This window comes from Anguilla rostrata, chromosome 14 (genome assembly GCF_018555375.3).
Source record: "Anguilla rostrata isolate EN2019 chromosome 14, ASM1855537v3, whole genome shotgun sequence".
In the NCBI taxonomy this organism is placed as follows: domain Eukaryota; kingdom Metazoa; phylum Chordata; class Actinopteri; order Anguilliformes; family Anguillidae; genus Anguilla; species Anguilla rostrata.
Genome location: NC_057946.1, coordinates 4,410,844 through 4,437,592, shown reverse-complemented (window position 1 = coordinate 4,437,592; position 26,749 = coordinate 4,410,844). Strand labels below are relative to the sequence as shown.

The 26,749-nt window shown below is 46.0% G+C and overlaps 1 protein-coding gene across 4 annotated transcripts in view; it reads right to left on the bottom strand.

Moving 5' to 3' along the window:
- Nucleotides 1–26,749, bottom strand: part of LOC135239180 (tenascin-like) — a 64,509-nt gene that overhangs the window by 17,710 nt on the left and 20,050 nt on the right. For 2 of the 4 annotated variants that reach the window (XM_064307673.1, XM_064307674.1), the window contains exons 3-12: nucleotides 24,932–26,431; nucleotides 21,894–22,157; nucleotides 20,655–20,770; nucleotides 19,163–19,316; nucleotides 15,789–16,061; nucleotides 15,069–15,254; nucleotides 12,474–12,563; nucleotides 11,775–12,038; nucleotides 4,507–4,782; nucleotides 299–571 (exon numbers count right to left, since the gene is read on the bottom strand). In XM_064307673.1, coding sequence (XP_064163743.1) covers nucleotides 299–571; nucleotides 4,507–4,782; nucleotides 11,775–12,038; nucleotides 12,474–12,563; nucleotides 15,069–15,254; nucleotides 15,789–16,061; nucleotides 19,163–19,316; nucleotides 20,655–20,770; nucleotides 21,894–22,157; nucleotides 24,932–26,431 — 3,396 coding nt within the window. The remainder of the gene's footprint in view (nucleotides 1–298; nucleotides 572–4,506; nucleotides 4,783–11,774; nucleotides 12,039–12,473; nucleotides 12,564–15,068; nucleotides 15,255–15,788; nucleotides 16,062–19,162; nucleotides 19,317–20,654; nucleotides 20,771–21,893; nucleotides 22,158–24,931; nucleotides 26,432–26,749) is intronic. The other 2 variants (XM_064307675.1, XM_064307677.1) reach the window with 2 other exon arrangements.

The window sequence follows — 26,749 nt, the reverse complement described above, 5'->3', positions numbered from 1 at the left end:
CATCCCTTCATAAAGTGTCCCCTCCACCCACAAAGACTTCTCTCCTTGCTCTCCCAAGTTACTTTATTCCTCAAAATTAGAATAAAATTATTTGTAATAAATAATAAATCAGTGGACATATGTTCATGCGTGCTCTGTGCACTTTATCAGATACCTGAGCAGTGCCCCAATATTAAGAGGGTGGTGTCTCTGTGTGTTGAAGAAATAAAACCACTGTATTTAGAAAAAGCCAAATAATGCGGCATCACAAGAATTAAAAACAAATTAAGAGAAAATTGGAAAGGAATCGGGGAAATACCTGTTGTCGCAACAGTACTGACAGCGTGTGTTCTCACCCCTTTGACCACCCCATAAAGGTAGGCTATATAGTCAGTGCTGGGGTTGAGCCCAGCGATTTCATATGACAGTGCATTGTGGGATAGATTATACTCCATGGACTCCATCATCCAGCTGGAATCAATGATCTCCAGGACAAAACCCTCAAAATTCCCTTCCGTGCCATTCCAGGAAACGGTGAAGCTCTCTGGTGTAACATTTGACACATAAAGATTGCCCACCACAGGCTCTGTCTCTAAAAGGAGAAACATCATGATTTGATTTGTCGAAAGAAAAGAAAGAAAAACGTATGCAGTGAAAATTAACAGCAGAGGGTGCTGTTCATTTTCACTCTACACTTTTTAAAAATTTAAGCTTTTCTCAACACCATTATGGCACTTGTTAAGTAAACATATGGCCTGTCCAAGATTACCTTCCTTTGAAATATTTAAACAAGATGGGTCAGGGGTTTCCTTTTCATTTAGGCCAAGTGACTGCCGCAAATTCTGTACAAATTATTAAGTGTGTGTGTGTGTAAGCGCACGTGTGTGTGTGTGTGCATGTGTGTGTACAGGTTTAAGTGTTGGCTTCAATCTGCAGAGATCATAACAGCAAATGAAGCCAAGGGAGCACTGAGCTCCAGGCACTGCTGCTCCCCTCTCATTAACCAGCCTGCCCCTTTTATATTTAGGATACATATTACCATTCCAGTGAAAAATATCATATCATCACGCTCCACAGACTAACTTTATAACAGAGTCAAGTCTAAAGCGCAGCCCTTGGTCGTGCGCTAGCTTATTTATATTTCTCGTCCGCATTGCTTTCTGTAATTATAAAGGGGAGGGAAGAGGTTTACTTTGATTTATGATGTTTCAGTGTCTTGCTGTATTTGTACTGTGTGAATAACTTTGTATTCCTTTAATCTCCAACAGTTTACATCGTCCAGAACAAACACAACTGTGTGTGCGTATCTTTTTAAAGTAATTGAGTAGAGCATCATTGCAGTTAAGAAAGTCATTACAGCTTATAAATAGTTAATTGTGCCTGGTAATATGCTATTGTAATTAGTTTGACATTACTTTGATAGTTGAATAAAAGGCATGGTGGTACGTTCGATGTTCGAAGCATCAGAGTAATTTCAAAGAACATGAATGAGGCTGCTATGTTTGTTGACAAGTTTCTTGTTGAATGAACAAGTGCCCCCCCTCCCCCCCCCACTCTATAGCCCATTCAACTGAATGTACACATACACACAAAGAGGACAGACGTAGAAGAGACCAACATTAATTGGGGAATGTGACAAAAAAGAGGAGGCACAGGTGATTGAGGCTTCATGAACCCTAAAACAGGCAGAGCAGTCAGTGACTCATTGAGTTCAATCAGTCAGTGTGGACAGCCAAAAATAATTTGCTTCCTTTAAGCAAGTTCATGACTGGTGGTGCAAGGTGGTTCGACCCTCTGAGATTCATGAAGCCTCAACTCTAGACACTTGAAACCATTACGACAGGTCTATCGGCCTTTCAAAAACAATGCATAGGCATTTCCAGGTTGGTTCACTAAAAGGAACGGGTTTTAGCAAAAATGAAAACTTGAATTTCAAATAAATCTCTTTTAGATAATATTCAGCATGCTGCTATTTGAAGTACCATATGTATACCTCATATATTGTAGATTTTGAGGCATACTATCAGGTTGAAATGCAAAGTTGCATTTTCACAAAACCCGTTTGTTTTAATACACTGTAGTGTCAGAACAGATTGCTCAAAGGGAGATGGATTAGTGAAGGACACAAATAGCCTTTATCCCATATGGAAGAAACAAAGAAGAATATATTGTTATGCACCAATATATGTGGGAACAACTAATACAATAATGTGTTTTTTAAGTTATTAGCTTATAAACACCAGTTTATGAATTGTACAACTGCATTGTGCACCTATGAATTTATTACACTATTGGAGCATGAAGACCAACGAAAAAAGGCTCTTCAGCTCATTCCAGTGTAAAATGTAACATGGCATGAACCCGATTCATTTTTGGTATATCAACCACAGACATAGTGCATTCCCGTTGCTAGTGTTGCTTTTTGAAAACCTTAAATATATATTATCATCAGCTAGCTTTGAGTAAATGCAACTGCTAAAGAACCCCCCTTAAGTCAGGCAATGTTACAGTGTATGCACGTAAGACTAACTGCCCTGTACCTCCCCAGATGCATGCCATCAATTCCATATGTGCACTATTGGTACCATACTAGCTTTGTAATTAACTGAATTGCTGCAGTTATGTCCAAAGAATATAATAATTTAAATGGGTGTTCAATAAGAAGTAATAGTCAGTCATGCTAATTCTTTCTATTGTTTCTTCTGCATGGGTAAATGCATTATTTGGGTGGGAAGAGTTGTATGATTGATGACAAAGGGACATGCACAAAAACATATAACAAGACAGAGGAATGTGAAGAAACACCAGGTGGAGAAGATTGGTCTCAGGAAAACAGTACCTAATTTGCAGGTAATACAGTAGGTGATGCGGACTTCGCGTTAAAGCCAGAATTTAATATGAGCTAAGGAGCTACTGTACATCCCCATATCATAGCCTGTCACTCTTATAACAGACATAATCAGCCAATCCCATCTCTAGGGAAAGATTTAAACAAAAGCAATCCTATAGGCAATATCACTGAAATCATCAGAGAGCAAAATGCAGAGCACTGAGGATGTACAGGTACTCCAGTCTAGGTAGGTTTTAATCCAGTAAAGACAACAGCACCTGAATCAGTTTCTGATGAGACAAAATGCACAATATATTTGCTAATGAAAAAATGGAACTTATGAAGAATTCTACATTCATAGTTAGCTAGCAAGCTAGCTTTCTAGTGAACCAAGAGGTGACTAGCTCAACAATATTTGGTATACTTTGCTTTTGTTTGCTCCACTTGTTCACATGGGTATTGATGTTTAATCAGATTTTTACTACTTATAAGAAACGGGTCCCAAGAATATATTTGTTTTGAACAGGATGTTGTGAAGGTAGTTAACTAGGCAGCTACCTTGCTCTGCTTGTTTTCTGAAAACCCAGGTTCAGCATTTGCAATCACCAAAAATGCTATATCTGTAATGGATCAACACCGTACACTGTGAATTACCAACAGTCTGATCACTACCAGAAGAGAACTGCCTACGGTCACCACCTGGTCATTCTTAACAGGGTGAGGGGGAGTGAAGCAGGGTAGGGGTGGCGTTTCAGGAGCTCACCGTTACATGTAAATAAGTGTTAAGGTCATCCAGATGAGCAAACGTTTCCGCGTTCAGTTCGATGCACGCATTCAGTTTCCGTGCACAACACAGGGCCACGGACTACACAACACAGCGCGTTCAGCAACCAACCGTTTCTCAGTCACTTGGTTAAGGCAGGTTTCAGCAGGCAGATGGGTGGTCTAGGGTGTTAAGGGCCGTGATCATGAGATGTGGGATGCAGATGTGAGTGGGTGATGAGGATTATGCTGATGATAATGGTCATGATGATGAGGATGACGATGATGACATGAAATGAATGGATGACTGGTTTGGATGATGTTCGGTTTGGGTTTTTTTTTTTCTTTTTTTGCAATCACTGCAGCACAACAAGGACAACTCACCGTGCAATGCACATATGAGGAGGAGGAGGAGGTCTCATGCACTCGTTTTTGGGAAGAAGGGGCAGGCGGGGTGCGGGGTGAAGCTGACGGCCGGCAGGGTTTCGGGGCAGCAGGCCAACGAGACCTCCTTCCCGCCCACCCTACTCCTGATGCCAAGACTGACAACAGTGGCTGGAGGGCGAGAACGGTAGATGACACCTTTGTTACTATGGAAACCATGTTTGTGAGTGCAGAGGAAAACGAGAGCAATGACGTATGAGTGTTTGAGGGGTGCGGGCGGCGTGCTCCTCGCATGCAGTGCTGTGAGAAGGTTTCTGAGTGTGGAGATGATGAAGATGGAGATGGAGATGGGAGAGCAGGATGATGTTTGGTGTGACATGAGCCGCTGCTTGACACCACAGATCTGGAGGGTAAAAAATGAATGAGGTAGAGCCTGAAGGAGAAGAAGAAGAGAGGGAAGAGAGAATTCGCACAGGAGTTTGAAGAGGAGTGGGAAGAGACTGAAGTGTTGGCAAGTGGTTGGTGTTGTGGGGTGGGGTGGGGTGGGGTACCTGTGGTGACTTCGGCAAAAGCAGGCTCTAAGATCTCCCCCTTGTGCACCCCATACAGAATGAGCCTGTAAGTGGTGCTGGGGTTCAGCCCAGTGATGCCCAGGCTCCGGGCATCGCCGGAGAGGGTGTGGTTAGCAACCTGGTCGCCACCCTCGATCTCTGCAATCTCAATTAAAAAGGCCTCGTACTCGGCCTCCTCTGGGCTCCAGGACACATTGAAGCTGTCCCAGGACAAGTCCGAGACGGTGAGGTTTCCCACCAGGGGCTTGTGTTCCACTGGATAACAAACAAATCAAAACATAGTCAACGCATCAAGTGAGCAGCAAACAAATGCATCAGCACGGGATCTGCAGGAGAGGTGGGTGAGATTTGCGCGGTATGTTTAAGCCTACAAGCATTTCAGTCAAGTATTTTCTTTTGAGAGAGTAAAGATTAGATGTTACACAGATAAGCAGGTCATTAACATAACTCAACCTCAGTCGGTATTTCACACAACATTATTCAAACATATATATATAATCAGAGAATACATGATTTTCAGTTCAAAATTCCCAGGCTTAACATCAAATATGATGGAAAAAAGCACAGATAAGAAATCGATGAATCAGATGGCAGATGAAATGAATGGATGAAATGATGAACAATATGAAAGGAGAAGAATTCTGTGCTTTGTTGATTAAAATATACCAACTACCCTCCCTTCCTTCAATTCCTGGCCTATCTTGATCCTCGCATCTAAAGGAGCCACGTTGAACGTATGACTGGGAAAGTCTCATCTTTCAATTGCAGTTACTGTACAAGCCAATCCACTGGTCCTATTAAAGAACCAATATTTTCACTTGTTGTTTTTCAGAGTCGATACTTGCTTTAAATATTCATTGGTAGGTCAGTTAGTAAATACGTTTCTAAAAAAAGACACTTAAGCCAAGCCGTTGATGATAATTTTGGTGCTGCTTGTTCAGATCGTTAAAGACAAATGCTATTAAGCCAGGGATAACTGACTATTATAATTTGTAAGTTGAATGTTAGGGCAGTCCGAAAAAAGTCATTAAGTCAGAATTTCATTCAAAAATGAAAGTTCTATTTCTCATCCATTTCCTCTCATTCCAGCATTCCCTTCTTCAGAAGCAAAAACTGCCTTGCGCTCAACCCATAGGTATGCACTTTGGGCCAGTTTTGCAGACACAGATTAAGACTTAGACCTAGTCTAAATTTAATTTTGAATTGAGATTCTTCATACAAAACTCAAATTTAGTCCAGGACTAAACGTAATCTGTGTCTGTGAAACCGGCCCTGAGTGTTCATTCCCCCCCCCCCCCCATTTCAGTAGCTATCAGACCAGAGCACAGGACAGAGAACAGGGCATAAGAGATGACCATTGATGGGATGAAGAATGGAGAGAGATTTTTTTTTTTTTTTATTGGTGGCAGCATAAATGATTAGTGAAACTGATGTACCTGCGGTGGCAAGAGTGGGGAGAGATCTACTCCTCTCTCCCTCTGAGGTCCCGTACACATTAACCTCATAAAGGGTGCCGGGAGACAAGCCATTTACTTGCGTGATCCAGGATTCTCCGGGCACCGTGACCGCGCGAGAAGCGGTGTGCTCGGCTGTGAAGTTTGGCTCTGCTGTGGGGTTCGGCTTAGCCGTGAAACTTAGCTTGGCTGCGATGTTTAACTCAGTGGTGGAGTGTGGCTCAGCTGTGGAGTTTGGCTTAGCCAAGGAGTTTAGTTCGACCGTGGAGTTAGACTCAGGCATGGAGGTCGGCTCAGCTGTGAAGCTTAGTTTGGCTGCAGAATTTAACTCAGTGGTGGAGTTTGGCTCAGCCACGAAGTCCGGCTCAGCTGTGGAGTTCAGCTCAGCCAAAGAGTCCAGCTGAGCCATGGAGTTTATATTGACTGTGGAGTTTGGCTCAGCTGTGGAGTTTAGTTTTGCTATGAAGTTTAACATGGTGGTAGAGCTTGGCTCGGGCCTGGAGTCCGGCTCAGCTGTGGAGTTCAGCTCAGCCAAAGTCCAGCTGAGCCATGGAGTTATATGACTGGAGTTTGGCTCAGCTGTGGAGTTTAGATTGGCTATGAAGTTTAACATGGTGGTAGAGCTTGGCTCGGGCCTGGAGTCCGGCTCAGCTGTGGAGTTCAGCTCGGCCAAAGAGTCCAGCTGAGCTGTGGAGTTTGGCTCAGCTGTGGAGTTTAGTCTTGCTATGAAGTTTAACATGGTGGTAGAGCTTGGCTCGGGCCTGATCGGCCAGTGTGAGTTCAGTCGGCCCAGAGTCCAGCTGAGCCTGAGTTGGCTTGTTGGGGTTGCCTCAGCGTAGTTAGTTTGCGGTTTAACATGGTGGTAGAGCTTGGTGGGCTGGCTGCTGAGCCGTGGAGTTTAGGTTGGCACTGGAGTTTAATTCAGCCAAGAAGCCCGGCTGGGCCGTGGAGTTCAGCTCAGCTGTAGAGTTCAGTGAAGTCGTGGAGTTCATCTCCACATGAGAGATGCTGGAAGTTCCCACAGGAGCTGCCCGGGTAGGGGCTACATCTGTTTTGGTTGCACCCTTTTGGACCACCATAGTGGTAAAGAATTCTCCCAGGGGCTCCACACCAGAACTGTCAGGCTCATCCCCAGACCCGCCGAACAGATACCTGACCGTGAGAGCTTTGGGTTTAAAAGAATCACGTGCCGTGACCACGGAGTCTGGCTCCTGGTCTGGAGCTGTTGGCGTTGTTGCCATTTTTATACTCAGAGCGACTACATCCATTGTGGTAGACTCAGGCGCTAAACAAAAGTACATTTAAAGGATTAACAGTTTAACTACACAAACAAAAAACTGACCTGCAAAGGGAGGAAAAACATTTTGCTTTCAGTTATTGCTTGGGAAAGGGAACAAAAGAGAGACAACAGGGAATCTCCAGGCATTAATGAAAATCTACCGCTCAACCAGCAAAGCAAGACATACGTGTGTACATTTGCACTTGTTGGTTGCGTCTATTGAAGGTTGAAAAGTGATCGTCAAGTTTGTGCATCTCAGTCGTCACTTCATTCCAATGAGTAATGGTCGATCCTTAGCAGGAAATACAATCCCCACAACCACAGCCACCACAGATGCAGTTTTCACAGGCCGTCTGCTATCACGGACCACAGATATCCACATGCAGGCAACTCATTCACGGCGGGCAGCTAGCGTATTAATGGCTCCGGAAGGCACCATTAATTGTTTGAAGGTTCCGTGTAGTCTGCTTGACACAGAAGTACACCGTACACTTCAAAAGGATGAAGAAGCCATGCACTGCGGTTGCAGCATCAGATCGCAGGATACCTTTGTGCAGCATTCACCTGTAAGGTAGGTAGCCTCAAGATGCACAGGGCACTACGGACCTTGACTGATGCACGGTCAAACAAGCCAAAAATAAAATAAAATAAATGGACAAATGGCATGACAATGGAATGGAAAGCAATGAGAATGAATGGTGATGACTTGGCACTAGCCTACAGAGCTGATAGTTGCTTTTAAAACATCGAACCAGGGAGGTACAGAACCAGTTAAGGAAATTAACTGTAGGGTCCAGGCATAGAATCTCATTTGGAGGTCACAAATTAGATTCTTTGGAGTCCTCCTTAACTTTTGAATGTCCGTCACATTCAAAAGAACATGAGGGTGATGAAGTAAAGTGAGAGTAAATCATGGTTGTTGGAAGAGGTGTAGGGACAGAGATTGTAGATGATTAAAATTAAAATTAAGATGCTTAAACTAGGGAATGATTTGATCTTAGCCAGCCAGAGAATTTTGTATTAATGGGCCTGCCAGGGTCCATATTGAGTCAGGATCTCAATTTCAGGGCTCATCGTCAATTCACCTATGCAGACAAATAAGACTAATGACCATGCTGGATCTTCTGTCATCATCAAAGTTCATTGCAAATTGTCTTTGAAACTAGCAAATTTGGTATATGCCATTATTAGACAAGAGATAAACCATTTTTATCATTGCCTGTTGCTGGTGCTTTAAAATCTCATTATCTACCACTGTAGAATAGAGGTCTGCATTGGGCTAGAAATGAGGACTGAGCCCACCTATGCCCAACGTTTTTACAGTCTGACCCGAACCAGCCTGACAAGCTCTAGGCAAATTCGAAGCCTGAACCCGATAGTGCTCGATCGCTGAAATAACAAGCCAACAACACAATAGAAAATAATGCAGTTTCCCACAGGAAAGCTGCTATAGGTACTTGTGGCTGTGCAACATTGCATCTTTGCAATGATGCAAAGCAAAGCTTCTAGTTTTCTGTAGTGTATCATTATGGTCAACTAGCAAATTAATGCAGCCATATTTGAGCTTTGACACTTATTTAAAGCATGCGTTTCCTTCTGTTAAATGTGACGTTAATAAATTTGTCACTTGCACCACTGCAAAAAACAACACAGGAGTGACTTCATTTTTTTTCTTTGTGCTTGCATAAAGTATGTCTGCAAAATGGAGGAATAACTTACATTTTAATGTAGGTAATGAACAGAACATGCTAGCCAGCAAGCTTTAGTGTAATTTTCCTCTCTGTTTAATGTGACATTGATGCATTTGTCGCCATTCCTCTTTTTCAGAACAGGCTAGCCAGCTAGCTTTAAAGCATTCTTCCTTCTGTTAAATGTGAAGTTAATAAGTCTGTCACTCTTGTGCTGGCAAATACAGCTGTTTCAATTTGCTAGTTAAGCACAACGGTACGCAAAGAACACCGGAAGCTTTGAGCCATTGTTGCCAATCGTTGTCAACAGGTAGCGGAACTGTTGCTACGCTACTATTTTTAAACTTCCGGACTGGCAGCGGTTATGTGAGTAAGGCCTAGAGGCCGGTACCCAATCAGATCCAAATGTCACAGATATAAAAATAGGTCCAATAACCGACAAAAATCACGGCAAACCTTCGGGTCCGGTCAGGCTCAGGTCAGGATGCAGACGCCTACTGTGGAATCATCTGCCTCTCAACCTATATGTGCCAGGAAACCCTGTTGTCAGCGTTTTGAAAAGCAACTCCCTCTGTGTCTCAGGCCAGGCCTTCCCAGCATGCTTATGGAGATGAGATGGCAATGGGGCCCAGTGGCCACTTTTTGATGGATGATGGCAATGGTTTCTTCGGTACGCATGCTAAGGCATTTCCTACGGTCATTCCATGCTTGTCGCTCTACCACACGTGGGAGCAAACCCGTCATGCAATCCCTTCGATATCCGCATCCAAGTTGCCACTTGAAACAGTCATTTTAATTTCGGAAAGAAGGTATTCATTTTCGACAGAGCGTAGGAGGATAATGCTGGCTGTCGGGGCAGTCGAAAACGATATATACCTGTAACAGCAACTGCTGCCCGTGGTGAAGATTTCTGGCTACCATTTACTCCGTAAAGCCTTACGTCATACGAGGTGGATGCCTTCAGGCCTTCAACCCTAGTGCCTACGGCATCTCCGGGGAGTTGAATCTCCACCACATCCCACAATCCCATGGAGTCTCTACATTCTACGGTGAAACTATCGTGCACGTTTTTTGACTCCCAAGACAGAAGAAATCCATTAGACGTTATGCCCGATACAGTCAGAGCAGTCATTTCTGGATCCTCTCGGCCAATCCCAGAGGAGTCAGGGTCAATGCCATCTACTGACAGTAAGCTAAAGACATTTTCCTCTGAGCTTTTGGTCGAGGTCAGCTCAGGCATATAGTCTGCTAGATAAAATGTGAAAGAAGCTACAAGGAAAAACAACAAGAGACAACAAGTTAAAATTAGACTGGTGTTCTCCATCTTGCTTCACTCGTGCTTGTTGTTGGAAAGCTGTTGCAAGGTCACAGTCTTCTTACTTCTGCTGTTTAATACTGCAGCTGTTTAATTTCAACACTTCTGTTGGCTCTCTGTTTATTTTGAACTCTTAGTTTACACAGATGTTTCACACGATAATCTAAGCTCCTGAAAGTGATAGTGTGCATAAATCGTCACAGTCATTTGTTGTAGTTACTGCAATTATTCAAAAGTGCATTGTGCTGGCATAAATGAACAGGACAGGCTTTGCTGATTAGTGTCATGAAGTCCAGTAGCTTACATAAGCCTTCAGTTTCATCGGCATGCTAATATTTACGTATATAAAAGGCCAAACTAAGAGCAGGGCTCTTTCTACATTTGTACAGAGGAAATGAAGGCAAATTTTTTAAAAATAATAATAATTCATGCTGGAGACATACTGGATCGGGCCTTTCTGTCTTGTAGCCACCACTGTGTTTATTCAGTATTAATCCAAAGCTTTTTCACCTATGAGGCTATTTGTGCAAGTGATCTTTTCAGCAACTCATAATTTGAAAAGGGCTTAGACTTGAAATAACTTAAGGGATTTGACCAAACGGCATTGACAAAACATTGTTTTTTGCTCAATAAGCATTAGGTTATTGATTGTAGATTGGTCCAAACTCTCCTACCCTCACTTATAGATATATATGCCCACTAAAACACATGCATCAAGCCTATAGGTGAAAAAGCAGGGTGGATATCTCACTGTGGATCTTGCAATGACATCGCTTTTACTGCAAGCATAGCCTGGTCTCATTAAAAGCAATAACCTGTCTCTTCATTGTGATGACCTTTCTCAAAAGCTAAAAGAGAACACTGTATGGGCAATACCACAGTCTGTCCTGCTCTGCTTTTTCCTGGAAGGGGAAAAAAAATCCAATAAAGGCCTATTATTCTCAGTCAAACCTGCATTCCCCTTGTGTATTGTAAATCTGCCGTCTGCCATAAAGTTTGTTTCCCTTGTCCTGCAATAGAACAGGTCGTCTCGTGAAAGTTACGGTTTTAGGAAACGTGGCGCCCAGGACACCAGCGTAAACAAATAAAAATCTTGATTTTATTACGCGTGTCTCCCTCTCGCTTCTGTGAAGTCAGACTACCCTTCTCTCTTGCCTCATCCTTGCGTAGAAAGGTTTTCTGATGGGTGTATCTAAAAAGCACCTTTCTTAGCTTGATCGATTTCACCTACAGAATGCTAAAAGAATGATTCCTAGCGGGAGGGGACAACTGTTGGCTTCCTGAAAACATACAACAGACGGGCTTACATCCACCAGGACCCGCGCAGAACCCCAGACTTCTTTAACCTGTCCATAACGGAGAACCTGAGAAGCGTTTTAGCGTTCTGGACAGAGCAAACAGAAGAACGCTGCGTGCTTTCCGCACCATTTGGATCTCATCTGAGGGGAAAAACACCCAGATCCACAACCCTCCAGGACCGGGGGGACCTCCACAGCTGCCGTGCCACTCACCTGTGGACGCAGAGAGGGTGGCAGGCTCGCTCTTCTGGCTGCCCCTCTTGGCCACCAGCGACAGGCTGTAGAGCATGCCCGGGGTGAGCTTGGTCAGCGTGAACGTGGTCTCCGAGCCCGGGATCTCCACCTCCTCCATGCTGCCGTCGGTGGAGAAGTAGACGAGCCGGTAGATGCCGATCGCGGCCTGAGGCTTCTTCCACACGACGGTCAGGGTGGTCTCCGTGGATTCGCTCACCTCCAGGTCCTTGGGGGCGTCGAGGTCTGGCAGAGGGGGGAAGGGTGAGGGGGGGTGCGGACGTTAGGGTGAGCACGTGCGGCAGCTCTCTGCAAACGTCCACGCGTCGAATTTGTTTTCGCGAGACACGGGTAAGAAGATGGCTAGGACACAAGAGACCTTGCGCAAACGGAAAAACCATCATCGCCAACTGTCATCGAGAGATGGATTTCCCAGTAACCTGGAACCAAACACATAAATGCTGAAGGTTATTTTATTTATTTTTTTCAAAAAGACTTCTTTGGAACCCCCAAATCGTCACATTTAATGAACACGCTCGGATCCTCAGGGCTGCAGTGAATCACTGCCGGCTGCACCCAGTACCCAGTAGCTTAAGCGCGCAGTAAAGCGAGATGGATGGTTCTCCTAGCCGTCGAGCGTCAGCGGTGGGGAACCGTTGTTTGAACAGCTGCAGGCCTTACCGGTGGCGGCGTTGGTGGTGGCCGGCAGGCTCTCCCGGTCCTCCTTCACCGCGGACACGCCCATCCCGTACTCCGTCCCGGGGGTCAGACCTTTCGCCAGGGGAGGAGACGGGTTGGGTTATCTCACCTGTGCTTATTATTATTATTTAATTTTTTTTTTTTTTGGTATGTTTTTAAATATGAAACTTTTATTTTTCTGCTGCCATTTTGACCAGGACTCTCTGGCAGAAGAGATATTGTATCTCAATGGGACCTTCCTGGTTAAATAAAGGATAATAAATAAATAAATACAGTTACAAACTGATCACGGCAAAGCGCATAGCCCACAAAGGCTTGACTGCCCACCATAAAGAAAGCGTTCTCATAAAAGAGAGCAATATGTGCCTATGTTGAGGAAACATTAATTCTATTCCAAATTACAAAGCAGACTTCAGCGCATGCATATTATAACAAGTAAATGTATATTATTATCACTTTCTTATGGGGCGTATGCAGATAGTATGCTGAGAAGTGGTGTGTATTCCACATCATATTTCTCTACTGCTGGATGTTACTGTTTTTGCCTGTATGACTTTTTAAATCAACAATATTCTCACATTCACTTTGTCTAAACAATTCCATCATACCCAACTGGATGAGTTATACAAATAATATTTCGAGTAACCTCAATATCCCATTAAAGACAAATATCTGGTCACTTCTGTAAATCTACAGACTCAAGCTGCTCCCTGTTTCAACCACAATTCTACCTTATGGCCAATTCTGCTGTCCTTGCACTTTTAAACATTTTGTTGAGAGGTATAAAAAAATGTTTAGGTTTATTTTATTTAAGAAAGGGACAGTGCAAATTAATAAACATGAGAACTTAGGTGCACCATGTAAATGTGCCAGATTTAGCCATGCAGGCTCATTTTCATCTGCAGTCCCTGGGCAGGTTGATGGTTTAAGGAACATAAAAGAACATACATAACACAGACAAATGAGTAAAAAAAAAAAAAATGTAAACATTGACAAGAAGCATGACAAAAAGAAATGGGCATTTGCATTTTCCAAAAGCAATGAATTTGCCATGAAACAGTAAAGAGGCCTTGAGATAGCCTCCTCTGCCCCTGACATTGAAGCCTCCATTAAATTAAATCCCGCGATTTAGGACTTTCCAGCGAACCCTTTGTCAACCACCACAGGTGGTGTGAGGCCATGCAGAACCCTCTTTGAAGACCCCGTGTCGAGGAACCCTATCGTTATCAATAAAATCACGAGGTTCTGGTCGTAATAAATCACATTAACGACCTCGGTGAAGAAACGAGAGGGCGTTCCAGGGGCTGAGAACGGGAGCCCTCCAAACAGGAAATGGTTTCCAGGGAACGGTGGGAGCGATTCGGACCAGGAAACTGCTCCACGTTTGAGTGTGACTTTCTCTGGCTCCCTTCAAGTCCTCAGATACTAGACTGGACGGCTTGTGAATGAGCCTCTTTGACAAAAAATAAATAAATAAATACTGTGTCAAAATGAGCTTGGAAAAGCAGCCGCTTTTCTCATTTCGACAGTGAAAGGACCTGTAGTGCCATTCTAGCTTTAAGGCTGGATGAGTAGTCCCTTGCGAATGTCTTTTTTATTATTACATTTAGGCATTTCACTGCAAAGGAAATTGAGCAGTGATTTAATATAAAATGGAAAATGACCGTTTAGGTCACCACACTGCTTTGTGCTTGCCATTGGCATTTTTGATGAACCAAAGTATAGGCACCACACCCACCTACAGTTCCACCCCCACCCTCTCCACAGCTTCTCTTTCTTCTCTTCCACTCAAAGTCCCCGTGTGACTTCAGCCCGTTCCAGAGACTAAGGCCTGGCCGAACTGTGCCACTGGCAGCCTCTGAGCCTCGACTTGCTGACAGAAGCGAGTCTTCCAGACAGGCGCGTCTCCCACCACCCTCAGGCCACAAGCCTGAACTCATCCTCGGCTGGGCCCACCTGGTGGTTTTGGGTTACACCCCCTCCCTGATGGAAAAAAAAAAACCACCCACCCATTCCAAACTCAGGAGCGCGGTCAGTCGCCACCTCCCAGCACCAGCTGTGAGACAATAAACCCTCAGGGAACCCGTGTGCAGATGAGACAGAAAGGAGAGCTTCCAGAGTAGGGGCCACAGTATATGAGGGGTATTGGAGGTTTCTCTTTGGAAAGAGCCCACATCAGTGGTCAGATGCAGGGGGAGCCTCGGTGACACTTTTTCCAAGATTAGAAAAAAACCCTTTTTTGAAAACACTGGAATTTTCATGTGCTCAAAGTCATTATTTTAATTATTTGGACTCAGGTGAGTACTGGCTTAACCCATAGCGGAGGCAGACACCTCGGTGTAGAATACAGCAATACTGTCCTTGCCTTGTTGAGGGCTACAAGCGAGCAGATACAGAGTTCATACTTTTGGCTGTATTGGGCTGTATTTCGCAATGTTGTCCATAAAATGGTTGCTCTGAGTGGCTCTGAGGACCCTTAGGTCTTCTAATTAGAGAAGGAGTCAGTGCCTTTGTCAACCACCATAGCTACAGCAGAAAGCTTCTGCACATGCTCCCCTCTGGTCACGTGACCCTTACCCGTGATGGTGGCCAGTGTGACCTCGCCAGCCGAGGGCAGGAAGTGCATGGCGCCGTGCTGGGCCCCGGAGAGGGTGCTGTATTTGACCTGGTAGCTCTCCACGGCCGCCTTGCTGTTCTTCCACTCCAGCGTGACCGTCTCGTCCGTCTGGTCCACCACCTCCAGGTCCGTCGGAGCGTCCAGGCCTGGAACCACAGCCGGACGAACGCCTGAGTGTCACCTGTGTGCGCGCGTGTGTGTGTTTCTGTGTGTGTGTGTGTGTGTGTGTGTATGTATGTCGGGGGGCCGCTGTTGGCTGGACCGCAACAGCGGGGCCAGCCCTACAAATGCGAATGTCTGTGACTGAGTGATGAAGTTACATCATCGGTCGGCCAGGTGAAGTGTGTTAGGTCCAGCCATATACTAGGTTTTGACCTGGTCTTGTTTCTAGACAGAGCAAGGTTACAGATACACACAAAATAATATACTGGTAGAATGCAGAGTGAAAATGCCCCAAACCTACACAGCACCAAGTTTGGCCCTTTTTTTTTAGCCTTTCCAGGATTTTCAAACACTACGAACACTACAGTCAGTTTCAACAAAGTTTGAGTTTGGCACCTCCTCCAGGGAAAATGAAACCTGTGTCACCTGCGTTATATCCCCACTGAAGCTGTGCTGTCGGTTGTTCTGGAGCCTGATAGCACAGCTGCTGCGGCGGGCTGGCGGGTCTCCCCCCCTACCTGTGGTGAACACCTCCCGGGCTGGATCGCTCCTCATTGGGCCCCTCCGGGAGACCAGCGACACCTCGTACTCCGTGTCCGGGGCCAGGCCGTCCAGGCTGTGCTGGGTGTCGGCGGGGGAGAGGTCCGCGGTGACCCGCGCGGCGGAGGAGTCCGCGCTCGGCCCGTAGGCGAGGACGAGCCCGTCCACCTGCGCCACCGGCAGCGCCCAGGAGACGATGGCCGAGCTGTCCGTCACGTCGCGCACCTCCAGCTGGCTGGGGCTGTCCAGCTCTGGGGGAAGAGAGCACAGCAACAAGAAGCATTTACAGGATGCATATTAAAGGGAAGAACCCTTCTATGAGGCTTTTTCAATTAATTAACTGAATTTCACGACTCATGTCCTGAATTTACTGGCAGTTTTTGTGTTAAGATATCAGGATTTGCATGTCATCTGCACATACTGTGTATATATGTTTGTGTGTGTGTGTGTTTTTTTGTGTGTGTGTGTGTGCACAGGGGTAGTTTCTTTCCCTATTCGTAATTTTTGTTTGCCACTGTTATTCTACAGTAAATTAAAACTTTTCTCAATTTGACCATAAGAGCATCATTACCGACAATGAAAGTGTTGAGTAAGTAATGAAAACAAATACAGTAGGGTTGGACTGGCCACAAGCCGAATGACCTTCCTCACAGCCCCACAAGACACACGCATTAAGGGCATGTGTGTGTGTGTGTGTGTGTAAGGCCAATTTTGCAGAACACAAATTTTGCAACATATAGGTTGCTGGCAGATAGCTAAAGAGAACAGGGACAGGAATAAAAATGGTACCTCTATATCAGGGGCGCACAACTCCGGTCCTGGAGGGCCGATCTGCGTGCTGGTTTTTGTTCCAACCGATTATCATTTCTTACAGCTCTATAAACTACGCTGCTTCACTCCTGTACTTGAGCACAGTACAATCTCTAGGATACACTTGCAGTCTGTGGCTGTAGCTGGTGCTCATACACAAGTCAGATCAAGATATGATTGGGCTAATTAAATAAATGTTGGCAAATGTCCGCACAAAATCCTGAAATGGGTTGGCCCTTCTTGTGCACCCCTGCTCTATATATTAGTCCCTTATCTAGTTAGAGCAAATAAACCTGGAACTTAAGTTCAGCCGGAGAAGCCTTGCTGGACCCCTAACATCACTTTGGGACCAAGAAAGGTGTGGAATAAGCACGCCTGCTGTATCTGCAGCATTTCTCTCCATGGTATGCGCAAGTATATCAGCTCACTACTTACTAACAACAACAAAAAAAAGACAGTTAAACTGGTAAACTCTGACAGTGTAGTCAGAGACCACACACCCGCGGTCCCCTCTTGGGGCGATGAGGGAAAATCTGACAGAAGAACAGGGTTCCGACAGTAGCGTGAGAGGTGGCAGAAAGAAGCTATGCTATCGTTAACATCAGCCGATGACCTCAGACTGACATGATATGACGAGGCTTTTTCTGTGACCCCTAAGCTACCCCCCCTCCTTCTGCCCCCCGTAGACATGCCTGATGTTGCCCTGTGGTAATCAAGGCCGCAGTCTACAAGCTGTTCAAACAAACAGAGGATGACAAGGGACTACACAGTGGCACGGCAACGTTTTGCGCTTAATGGCTTTTCCTTCTGCCGTTCTGCTGTTTGGCAAGCCTCCTGTCAGTTTTTTAAACGGCAAATAAAGGCAGCAACTTGGCCGTGTAAAATATTTGGGGAGGTACAGAAAAGCCTTTTCTCCGAAAGCAGTACTGTTGACATGGTTGGTATGACAGCTTCTTAAGCGTGGCTTTAGACGGGACAGGAGAAACAAGCAACGGCACTGCTCTCCACTCAGTCTGGAGACTGTACCATTAAACTGCGAGATCCTTTTTATTTTAAACATTAGCATGTATATATTTTTCATCTTCCATTATTTACATCCCAAATCATGCCATAACAGACAGTTTCATCGGGCTGTTACAGAACTTTTGGGGCAGTCCCCCAGGCGTTGGAAGATTTGTGCATTTCTTACACCTCCTGTAGAGGGGCGGTGTTGGCTGGTGCCAAACCGATGCTTAGGGAGTCGCTCCTCTATGACCCCTGACCAAACCATCGCTGTAATGAAACTCCCGCTCGCCCTCTGACCCCTGCGCAGAGTCAGACCAATCGGCAGACAGCAGGGGGTGGGGTGCCGGGTTTTTCTTTACCTTCCAACAGTCAATCACATCTTTGACCTCTGACACTTTTTGCTATTGTGATGTCAGTATGATGTAATGAGGCAGATCTCTGACCCCTGGAATCTCAAGTCTGAAATTAACGGCATGTGCCGGACATAGATCATGTGACCCAAATGTAGATGTGACCGACCTATCAAAATATATAGTACTGGTATCAAAATATATGGTACTGATCATTGTAGTAAAATGAATCTGACAGCCTGAAAGGCTGACACTAAAAGTATATTTTTAAGATGCCCAAGATATAACAGATTTTTTTTTCTTCAAAATATATTCCGGCATATAATACCCTCTCTATAGCTTATATATATATATATCTGTTGCACATTTGATACATGTTGTGCACATGTTGTTTATTAGTACATGTTGCACAGCATGCATTAAAATACACTAGTGCACAATGTGATTTAATCAACAAATGTATATAATTTTGACATGCAATTAAATACAAGTGCTTCTTTACAAGTAGTCTGATAAGTACAGTGATCAAAAAAATGAAATCTGTGTTTGTGAAGATATTGTGCCTGATATTATCTTGTAATGACTGATGGAACATCAAGGACCACGATGGAAATAAGTCCAGGACTTTTTCGTGTTATCCTTGACAATTTCTTCACATGCAAGTCTTTTGATCCATGTGTAATTTTGTCAAATAAACTAAACTAAACTAAAATTGTAATTGAAAATTTTGTTTGAATCAGGTTCATTTTCATTTCAGCATTATATTCTCATGTCTAAATTTTACATTCAGGAATGTATTTTTTCTTAAATAATCAGGAAATGCTGATTTTCAGACCCTCAATGTCTCTACGGCCAGCAGCACTTGGCTGTGTTGCTAAACATCCTCTCAGCCCAAAAGTGGAAAGGAAAAGAGTTAGCAAAACTTTTTGGAAAATGTTTTTATGCGTGTAATTCACGGCAATGTAACCACATTGCAATATTTGAAAGTGCAAATCATTTTAATATTTGTCAATATAGCATGAAGTGCTTGTAAAATAATAATAATAATATATTTATTTCAATGCGCTTTCAAACGTGTTATATTTTCATGAAGAGGGAGACACTGAGAGTCTGAACATCGCAGTATTTCTCGAGCGGTGAGAAAACATCTGAGACGGGGGGGGGGGGGGCGCGGGGCGGGCCCTTACTGGTGGTGACGGTCTCGAAGGCCGGGGGCCCCGGGGTCTTGTTCTTCACGGCCTCCAGCTTGACCTCGTACTCCAGGCCGGGCCCCAGGCCCGTCTGCTCGTAGCTGGTCTCCGTGCTGCCCAGGGCGTTCAGGATCTCCCCGTTCTCCTCTTTCTGAAAAAAAAAAACGTTTTGCCTCACTGAATCATGTTCGAATCTATAAAAATAATTTTTTTGCTCGGTTGCTAAGCAAGGAAAGCCTCACTTTTATGTAAATGTACTGTGGTAACTTTTGATGATTTAGGGTTTTTTTTTTGCCATCCATGTCCATCCAGGAAGATTGCAACACTCCTTGTATGTATTTAATCTGAACTGAATACATATGTGAAGCTCTTTACAGTGTAATACAGAATATTAAATATTCAAATGTTAACGCAATGAAAATAATTTCAGACAAATCATTTTTCAGTAGCTTATAAATATGAGCAAAATATATTTCAATTACTTTTTTAGGCAGTGGTTGTAAAGAGATAGAAGTAATACACTGAATGATGATATAAGTTTTTTTTTTTTAACAAGCTTGTTCAATCAAGACCTCGGAGCAAAACAACCAATCATTCACAAGCGTCACTGCTCAAAATGAACCAATTAAAACGCGAGCAGCCGGAGTTTGGCTGCGGCGGCGGGGGAAGTTCACGCCGTCGCCCGTGATTGGCAGCTACTCAAATTAGGACGGCTTTAGAGGCAGCGCGGGGGGGGAAGACGCGCCCTCCGGAGCAATAAACGCGAGCTTGCTCGTACCGGCAGAGCCTTTACAGGAGCGCGGCTGCAGAATCCACGCCATCTCTCTCCCCCCCCACCCCCCGTTCTTTATGGGGGGGTAAAGCCACAGCCGCTGGCTGCTCGGGACGGCGGTACGCCATAAAATAAAAAAATTTAAAAAACCACCCCCAGACTTCAAAGGCGCCCTTCTTCAGACGGGTCTGTAATGGGCGTCGCCGGCGGCGCCGAAAGCTCTCTTTCGCGAGCCGCGTGCAGCCGCGGTTTCTCCAGGGAGGCGCGGCAGGGTCGTTAAAGAAAAACCGCCTCCTGGCTTTTCAGAGCCACGGGCGGGAGCGGGGGATTGGACGGGAGCGCCCCGCGGAACCTGCGGTTCACTGGAACTTAACCTTTGAACTCCAGTCACAACGGTGCCAATAAAAGTCAGTGAAACTGAATGGAATCTGAGACAGGAACATACACGTTTTAACTGTATGTCATAAACACATCTATGTAAAATGCTAATAAAAGATTTTATGTAAAATAGAGACCTTTGATTGGTGCATTTATTGTAGAAAGCACTTTATAGCGCATTTATAAATGTTATATTAAAACTACTTCAGCTAATTGTATAAGTTCTAATAATTGAAATATGGGGGGATGATAATTCATATTTGCACCATTAGATATACAGTAATAATGTTACAAATGATACCTTGAGGCGTGTGACTCTGGCAGGGCGGGGCGACTCACTGTGTTTCTGAAGGTCAGGTGCCACCCGTCGAAAGCGATGTCCAGCTTGTCCCACAGCACTTCCACGGACGTCTCCCTCACGGACTTAAACCTGAGCCCCTCGGGCTCCGGGAGATCTGGAGGGGAAAGGGGAATAAAGTTTGGAGAGGAAAATAAACGCCCCTGCCCTATCCCACTGCTCCCACTGAGTGCACCACGTTGGCTGTTTGTCCTTCATAGCGAATAAAGAACAGAGGCGCGTTCAAGTTCAGCGAACAAGGCGAACGTTTGAAAACGTTTGCAAACTATTTCAAACTTTTTTTTCCCGTTAGCTTTGTGTTCGCCGCAAACGTTTGCAAACATGAGCGAACGGTCTGAAGAGGTATTTTTTGCGGCAAACAGAAATGGGCGCTGGACTGAGGGAAATGTTCCCAGTTGGGTATTTCAATCGAAGATGCCGTTAAGTGTGATCAGTTTTTTCAATAATGTTATTGCTAACGCTGGCCAATGTTATTATTGTTCGCTAGCTAGCTATTTTCTTCTTATCATCGATGATCACAGAAGCGGCTGTGAGTACAAACGCTCTCGTCACCATGTCTGTTTATGTTTAATGCAAACAATTTGGAATGTTCGTAAAAAGCCGTTCAAATTGAACTGTTCAAAGAAAACGTGTTCGCCACGAACATTCGCCTCTGTTCGCTGAACTTGAACGCGCCTCAGACAAATGCTGCATTGCTCCACAGGAGCATTTGGGTTGCTATCTGTTTTTTTATTTATTTTTATTTCAGTCCTCTTTTCAGAAATGTGGCTCTCTCTATTTTTTAAATATGTATTAATGAACATGTTTGGCTGGCAGGCAGTCTTGCAGATTACTCTAGATTTTTAAAAGAAACTGTCAGTAATCTGCAAGAACACATTCCTACAAATGTTTACACCAGAAGTCTTCTTCCATATCATTGGAACATGACTTTGGTTACATGACTAGAAAATTTACTGGAGCAATTCTAGTTATGCACGTTTCTCAAGAATACAACCACAGCACCCAGCAGGGAAGCAAACCCTGCCACTTTTGAATTACAGACCCAGCACCCTGACCATTATACTGCTGCCACTCCAAAAAACTCTCTGGGGTCTGCAGGAGTGCATTGAGACAGGCTTTACCAGCATCTAAAGAACTGGAAGTATTTCAAACATGACCTTTACACCCAGGCCTGGTGGGAATTGCGTGCAGTAGGGGATTGTGGGTAACGGCGGGCTTACGCGTGGCCACCCTGGCGCTGACGGGGATACTCTGCTTGTTGTTGAGGACGGCATAGACGTTGATCAGGTACTCGATCCCCGGCTCCAGCTGGTCGATGGTGGCGGCCTTCTTGTCGCCAGGTACGCGAAAGTCCAGCAGGAGACCGCCGGGGGCGGTGGGCACGTAGGTGATCAGGTACTCTGTCACGACCATCTCGTTGGCCCAGGTCAGGTCGACGGACTCTGGGGACACCTCGGTCACAACCAGGTCCGTTGGTGGGGAGACTGCAGACAGAACCACAGGAAGCTTGTCGTGACAATGCGAAATAGAAATCGTAACGATTAAAACCATCAGTATTTATTACATTTTTTAGACAGTTTTTTGCTTAATAGTCTCCACCCTCGATGTTCTCCCATTGAGCGTCTGGGGCGACATAGCTCAGGAGGTAAGAGCGGTTGTCTGGCAGTCAGAGGGTTGCCGGTTCGATCCCCCGCCCTGGGCATGTCGAAGTGTCCCTGAGCAAGACACCTAACCCCTAATTGCTCCCTGGTACCTTGCATGGCAGCCTTTCACCGTCGGTGTGTGTGTGAATGAGAGGCATCAATTGTAAAGCACTTTGGATAAAAGCACTATATAAATGCAGTCCATTTACCACTTGTCTGGAAAGTGAAGTTAGTCTTGTGACATTAGCCAACTTCTAATTACCTGCAATCCACACCTGACAAATGAGGCGAGTTAGGAAACCTCACAGATAGCTATAGATCATTGTTGATAACTTGGTGCCTTTTCTCATTACAATTTGTGATTTTTCTAGCTCTAAACTGAACTTGTGTTTCCTGAATGCCACCGGTAACAATTCCTGCTACTTCTAAGTAATGGCTTACAAACACAAAGCTAAAACCGCATTTTATTTGCTGGCGTTTCTGTCTGTCAGTTCTTCATGCCCAGAAAAGTAGCTAGCCACAATGTAAGATTCTGCACATGGGTATAAAATTGTATGTGCACATGAGAGTGTGTGTATGTGTGTGTGAGTGATCACAGATACATCTGAGTGTGCCCCAGGCAGGGAGCCATTGGCATAAACTCTCCACACAATTAAAAGTACGTTGGGGGTCACAACAACATTCTTGTTTAGAGCCACCAAAACCCTAGGGCCAGCTGGTCCCAGGCAAAATCACAGCCATGAACACAGACCGATCCCCAAGTACCCAGTGATCAGTGTCAGAAAGGCCTGAAATAACATGGAGCCAAGCAGCCCTGGGTGCGATTACGGTTAAATGCACTGAATCCTTACTGAACCAAACATCTGCTGGCACATAAGTCCACTTCACCATCATCAGTCAGCGAGAGTACTGGAGCCACACACAGGCCAGTAAAAGTCACAGAGCCAAGCAACGGCCTGTCCTATTTAAACAAACACACAAAGCCAAGAGGCTCTCTGCTCAGGTTACAAGAGCATCAGTAATGCATTTTCAAGGTATCATTCTCTGAATGGCAAAATAGAAAAACTATTAAAATGAACTTGGGTCTTTTCTTTTGCCCCTAAAAGCTGGATGATGAAAGACAAAATGATATACCATGCGAATCCAGAAGATTATTTTTTGTTCTGACTTTAAATGACTACCGTAGTAAATCACCGAACATCTTGAGACGGTCAATCAATTTCTCTTTCTGTCTGTTTTTTATTTTCATTTGTTTTGTCGGTTGTCAGGTATTTAGGGTGTACGGATTCAGAAGGACATTTTTTTTAAACCAAGTCATCCTGCTGCACCCCAAAAATCAACGATAAGTAACTTTAAGATACATTTTTAAAAAGCTCAAGTTAACCATGAAATACATTCGTGCAGGGCGTTACCTACCCTGGTCCACAGCGGGTTTTTTTAAATCATCCCTCAGCATTTAACGGATGAATTAAAAACAGTTGCATAGAGAATTCGCCTCCCCTGGTTTCTTATGTCTAAATGGGTGGTTAATTTCAAGGTGAAAACAACAACCAGGGTGTAACGGAGCGAACCCTCCGTTCCAGCTAAGACATTTTTTTAAAACGAACGGGTTTTTAACAGTGTCTCTGCTCATGGTAGCGGTTGTTTGGCGCGAGTACGTCGCTTTCATAAATGTAGTGAGCACCATTTAGGTTTGCCCGTTTGTCAACTCAGATATTCGCTACTGAATATCTGTTCACCACCATAATGCACTTCAAATAACTTAAACATACTCATTCCTGGTTTCAAACATTAAATTGATTTATTTTAGTACGCCATGTTTGATCAACGCAATGTTAGGAGTTGCTACTAACCGTTGACTGTTCCGTTTGTTCCATTTTCAAACTGGAATGACGTAACCCGAACGTCACGATTCTGTGTAATCTTATTGGAAACGCTGGACAAGACGAACTTCCTATTTCAGACGGGGGAAGACCGTAAAGTATATTCGGTATTATTTTCTGATATTTAATTAAATGTGTCATTATTAGATATAAAGTAGCAACTGATAATATATCTATAATGGTTTGGATGTGTAAAAATATAATGTATTTTCTTCTGAGATAATTGGATATTGTATGAAAATGGTATAGTCTAATTGTGCAGGTATAATTGATGTGCTGATTTTTTTGTTTGTTTTGTGTCTGTAGGCACTTTTGTAAATAAAACACCCCACTTGGGTTGCACAAGTTTGAGTCTCATCTCTAAATACGCTGTATCTGCCAACTGACCATCCTTGTAACAGGGTAAATCTTGTCTGTGGCTCTCCAGGACCATGGCTCCAGGCCCTTGAACTGCTGCATAGGGGGTCCTCCCCCAGGAAATTTTGAGCGTCAAACACTTAATTTCCTGCATTCTGTTGAATTGTTATGCACCGATTTGTGCCTTTTCTTCATCAATCTATGGTGGAAATGCTTCTTTCATGTTTTTATTGGGGGTGGGGGGGACAAACATACGTGTTCTAAATATCGAGGGGGACATATCCCCTGCGTCCCCCCCCCCCCCCCCCCAAAAATCTACGCCTGTGAAAGAATGAAATAAAATGCAGAAATACATCCCCTGTCGTCCGTCCTCACCTTCGGAGCAGTCGTCGCCGATGAAGCCCTCGTCGCACACGCACAGCCCGTTGACGCAGCGGCCGCTGTCGTTGCAGTCGTTGAGGCACCTCAGCTCGCCGCAGTCCTCGCCCATGTAGCCGTCGTCGCACACGCACAGGCCGTTCTCGCAGCGACCCCGGCCGTTGCAGTCGGCCGGGCAGGTGAGCACCGAGCAGTCGTCGCCCGCGAACCCCTCCCGGCACACGCAGACCCCGTCCACGCACTGGCCGCGCCCCAGGCAGTCGTTGGGGCACAGCTTGACCGCGCAGTCCTCCCCCGCGAACCCTTCGTCACAGACGCACTGCCCGTCCACACACTTCCCCCGGCCCAGGCAGTCGTTGGGGCACAGCTTGACCGCGCAGTCATCCCCCGCGAACCCTTCGTCGCAGACGCACTGCCCGTCCACGCACTTCCCCCGCCCCAGGCAGTCGTTGGGGCAGGTCTTCACCCCGCAGTCCTCCCCGGCGTACCCCTCGTCGCACACGCACATCCCGCGCACGCACTTCCCCCTGCCCAGGCAGTCGTTGGGGCAGGTGAGCTCGCCGCAGTCCTCCCCCGTGAAGCCCGCGTAGCACGCGCACTTGCCGTCCACGCAGTCGCCCCGCCCGTTGCAGTCGCCGGGGCAGGTCTTCACCCCGCAGTCCTCCCCGGCGTACCCCTCGTCGCAGACGCACTGGCCGTGGACGCAGCGGCCCCGGTTCAGGCACTTGTTGGGGCAGGACAGCTCGCCGCAGTCCGCCCCCTCGAAGCCCTCGTCGCAGACGCACACGCCCTCCACGCAGCGCCCCCGCTCGTGGCAGTTCTTGGGGCAGGAGAGCCGGGAGCAGTCCTCGCCCTCGAAGCCGGGGTCGCAGAGGCACATGCCGTTGAAGCAGTGCCCGCGCTTGCTGCAGTTGCCGGGGCAGGTCAGCCGGGAGCAGTCCTCGCCGGCGTACCCCTCGCCGCACACGCACTTGCCGTCCACGCAGAAGCCGCGGTAGTTGCAGTTGTTGGGGCAGGTGAGCTCGCCGCAGTCCTCGCCGGCGAACCCCTCGTCGCAGTAGCAGGTGCCGTTGACGCAGCGGCCGCGGTCGAAGCAGTCGTTGGGGCAGATGAGCTCGGAGCAGTCGAAGCCGCCCCAGGGGTGGTCGCACACGCAGTCGCCGTCCACGCACACCCCCCTGCCCAGGCAGGCGTTCAGGCAGTCCGGCTCCGAGCAGTCCTCGCCCGAGTAGCCGTCGGCGCAGACGCAGGCCCCGTCCGCGCACTGGCCGTGCTCGCCGCAGTCCGGCGTGCACACCTCCACGCTGCAGTCCTCGCCGGCGAAGCCCTCGAAGCAGACGCACTTGCCGTCCACGCAGCGCCCCTGGTCCTGGCAGTGCTCGGGGCAGAGCGCCTCGGTGCAGTTGGGCCCCGTCCAGCCCGGCTCGCACACGCAGCCGCACGACTCCATGCTGTAGTTCCCGCGCCCGTTACAGAAGGGCTTCGTCCCCACCACGCCTAAGGAGACAGCCGCAAATTATAAAGGTTAAAAGCACGCAGCGAGCGCAGTGACGATGATGATGATACCACTTACCGGCTCTTAGAATAAAACCAAGACCATTTGGCAGGCGCCCCAGATGATGAACGACACACGAGATGTGACATCTGAATGACCTCCAACCAAAATGTTCCATCGTTATCCTTATAATCTTTTTTAAATCGTTAGGGAGTAACTGACTACTAATTTGTATACAGTAGAGGTGGCTTTGAGTCTCTCTGCTAAACTCCCATCTTACTTTCTTATCTTACTATCTTATCTTTTTCATTAGGTAATTA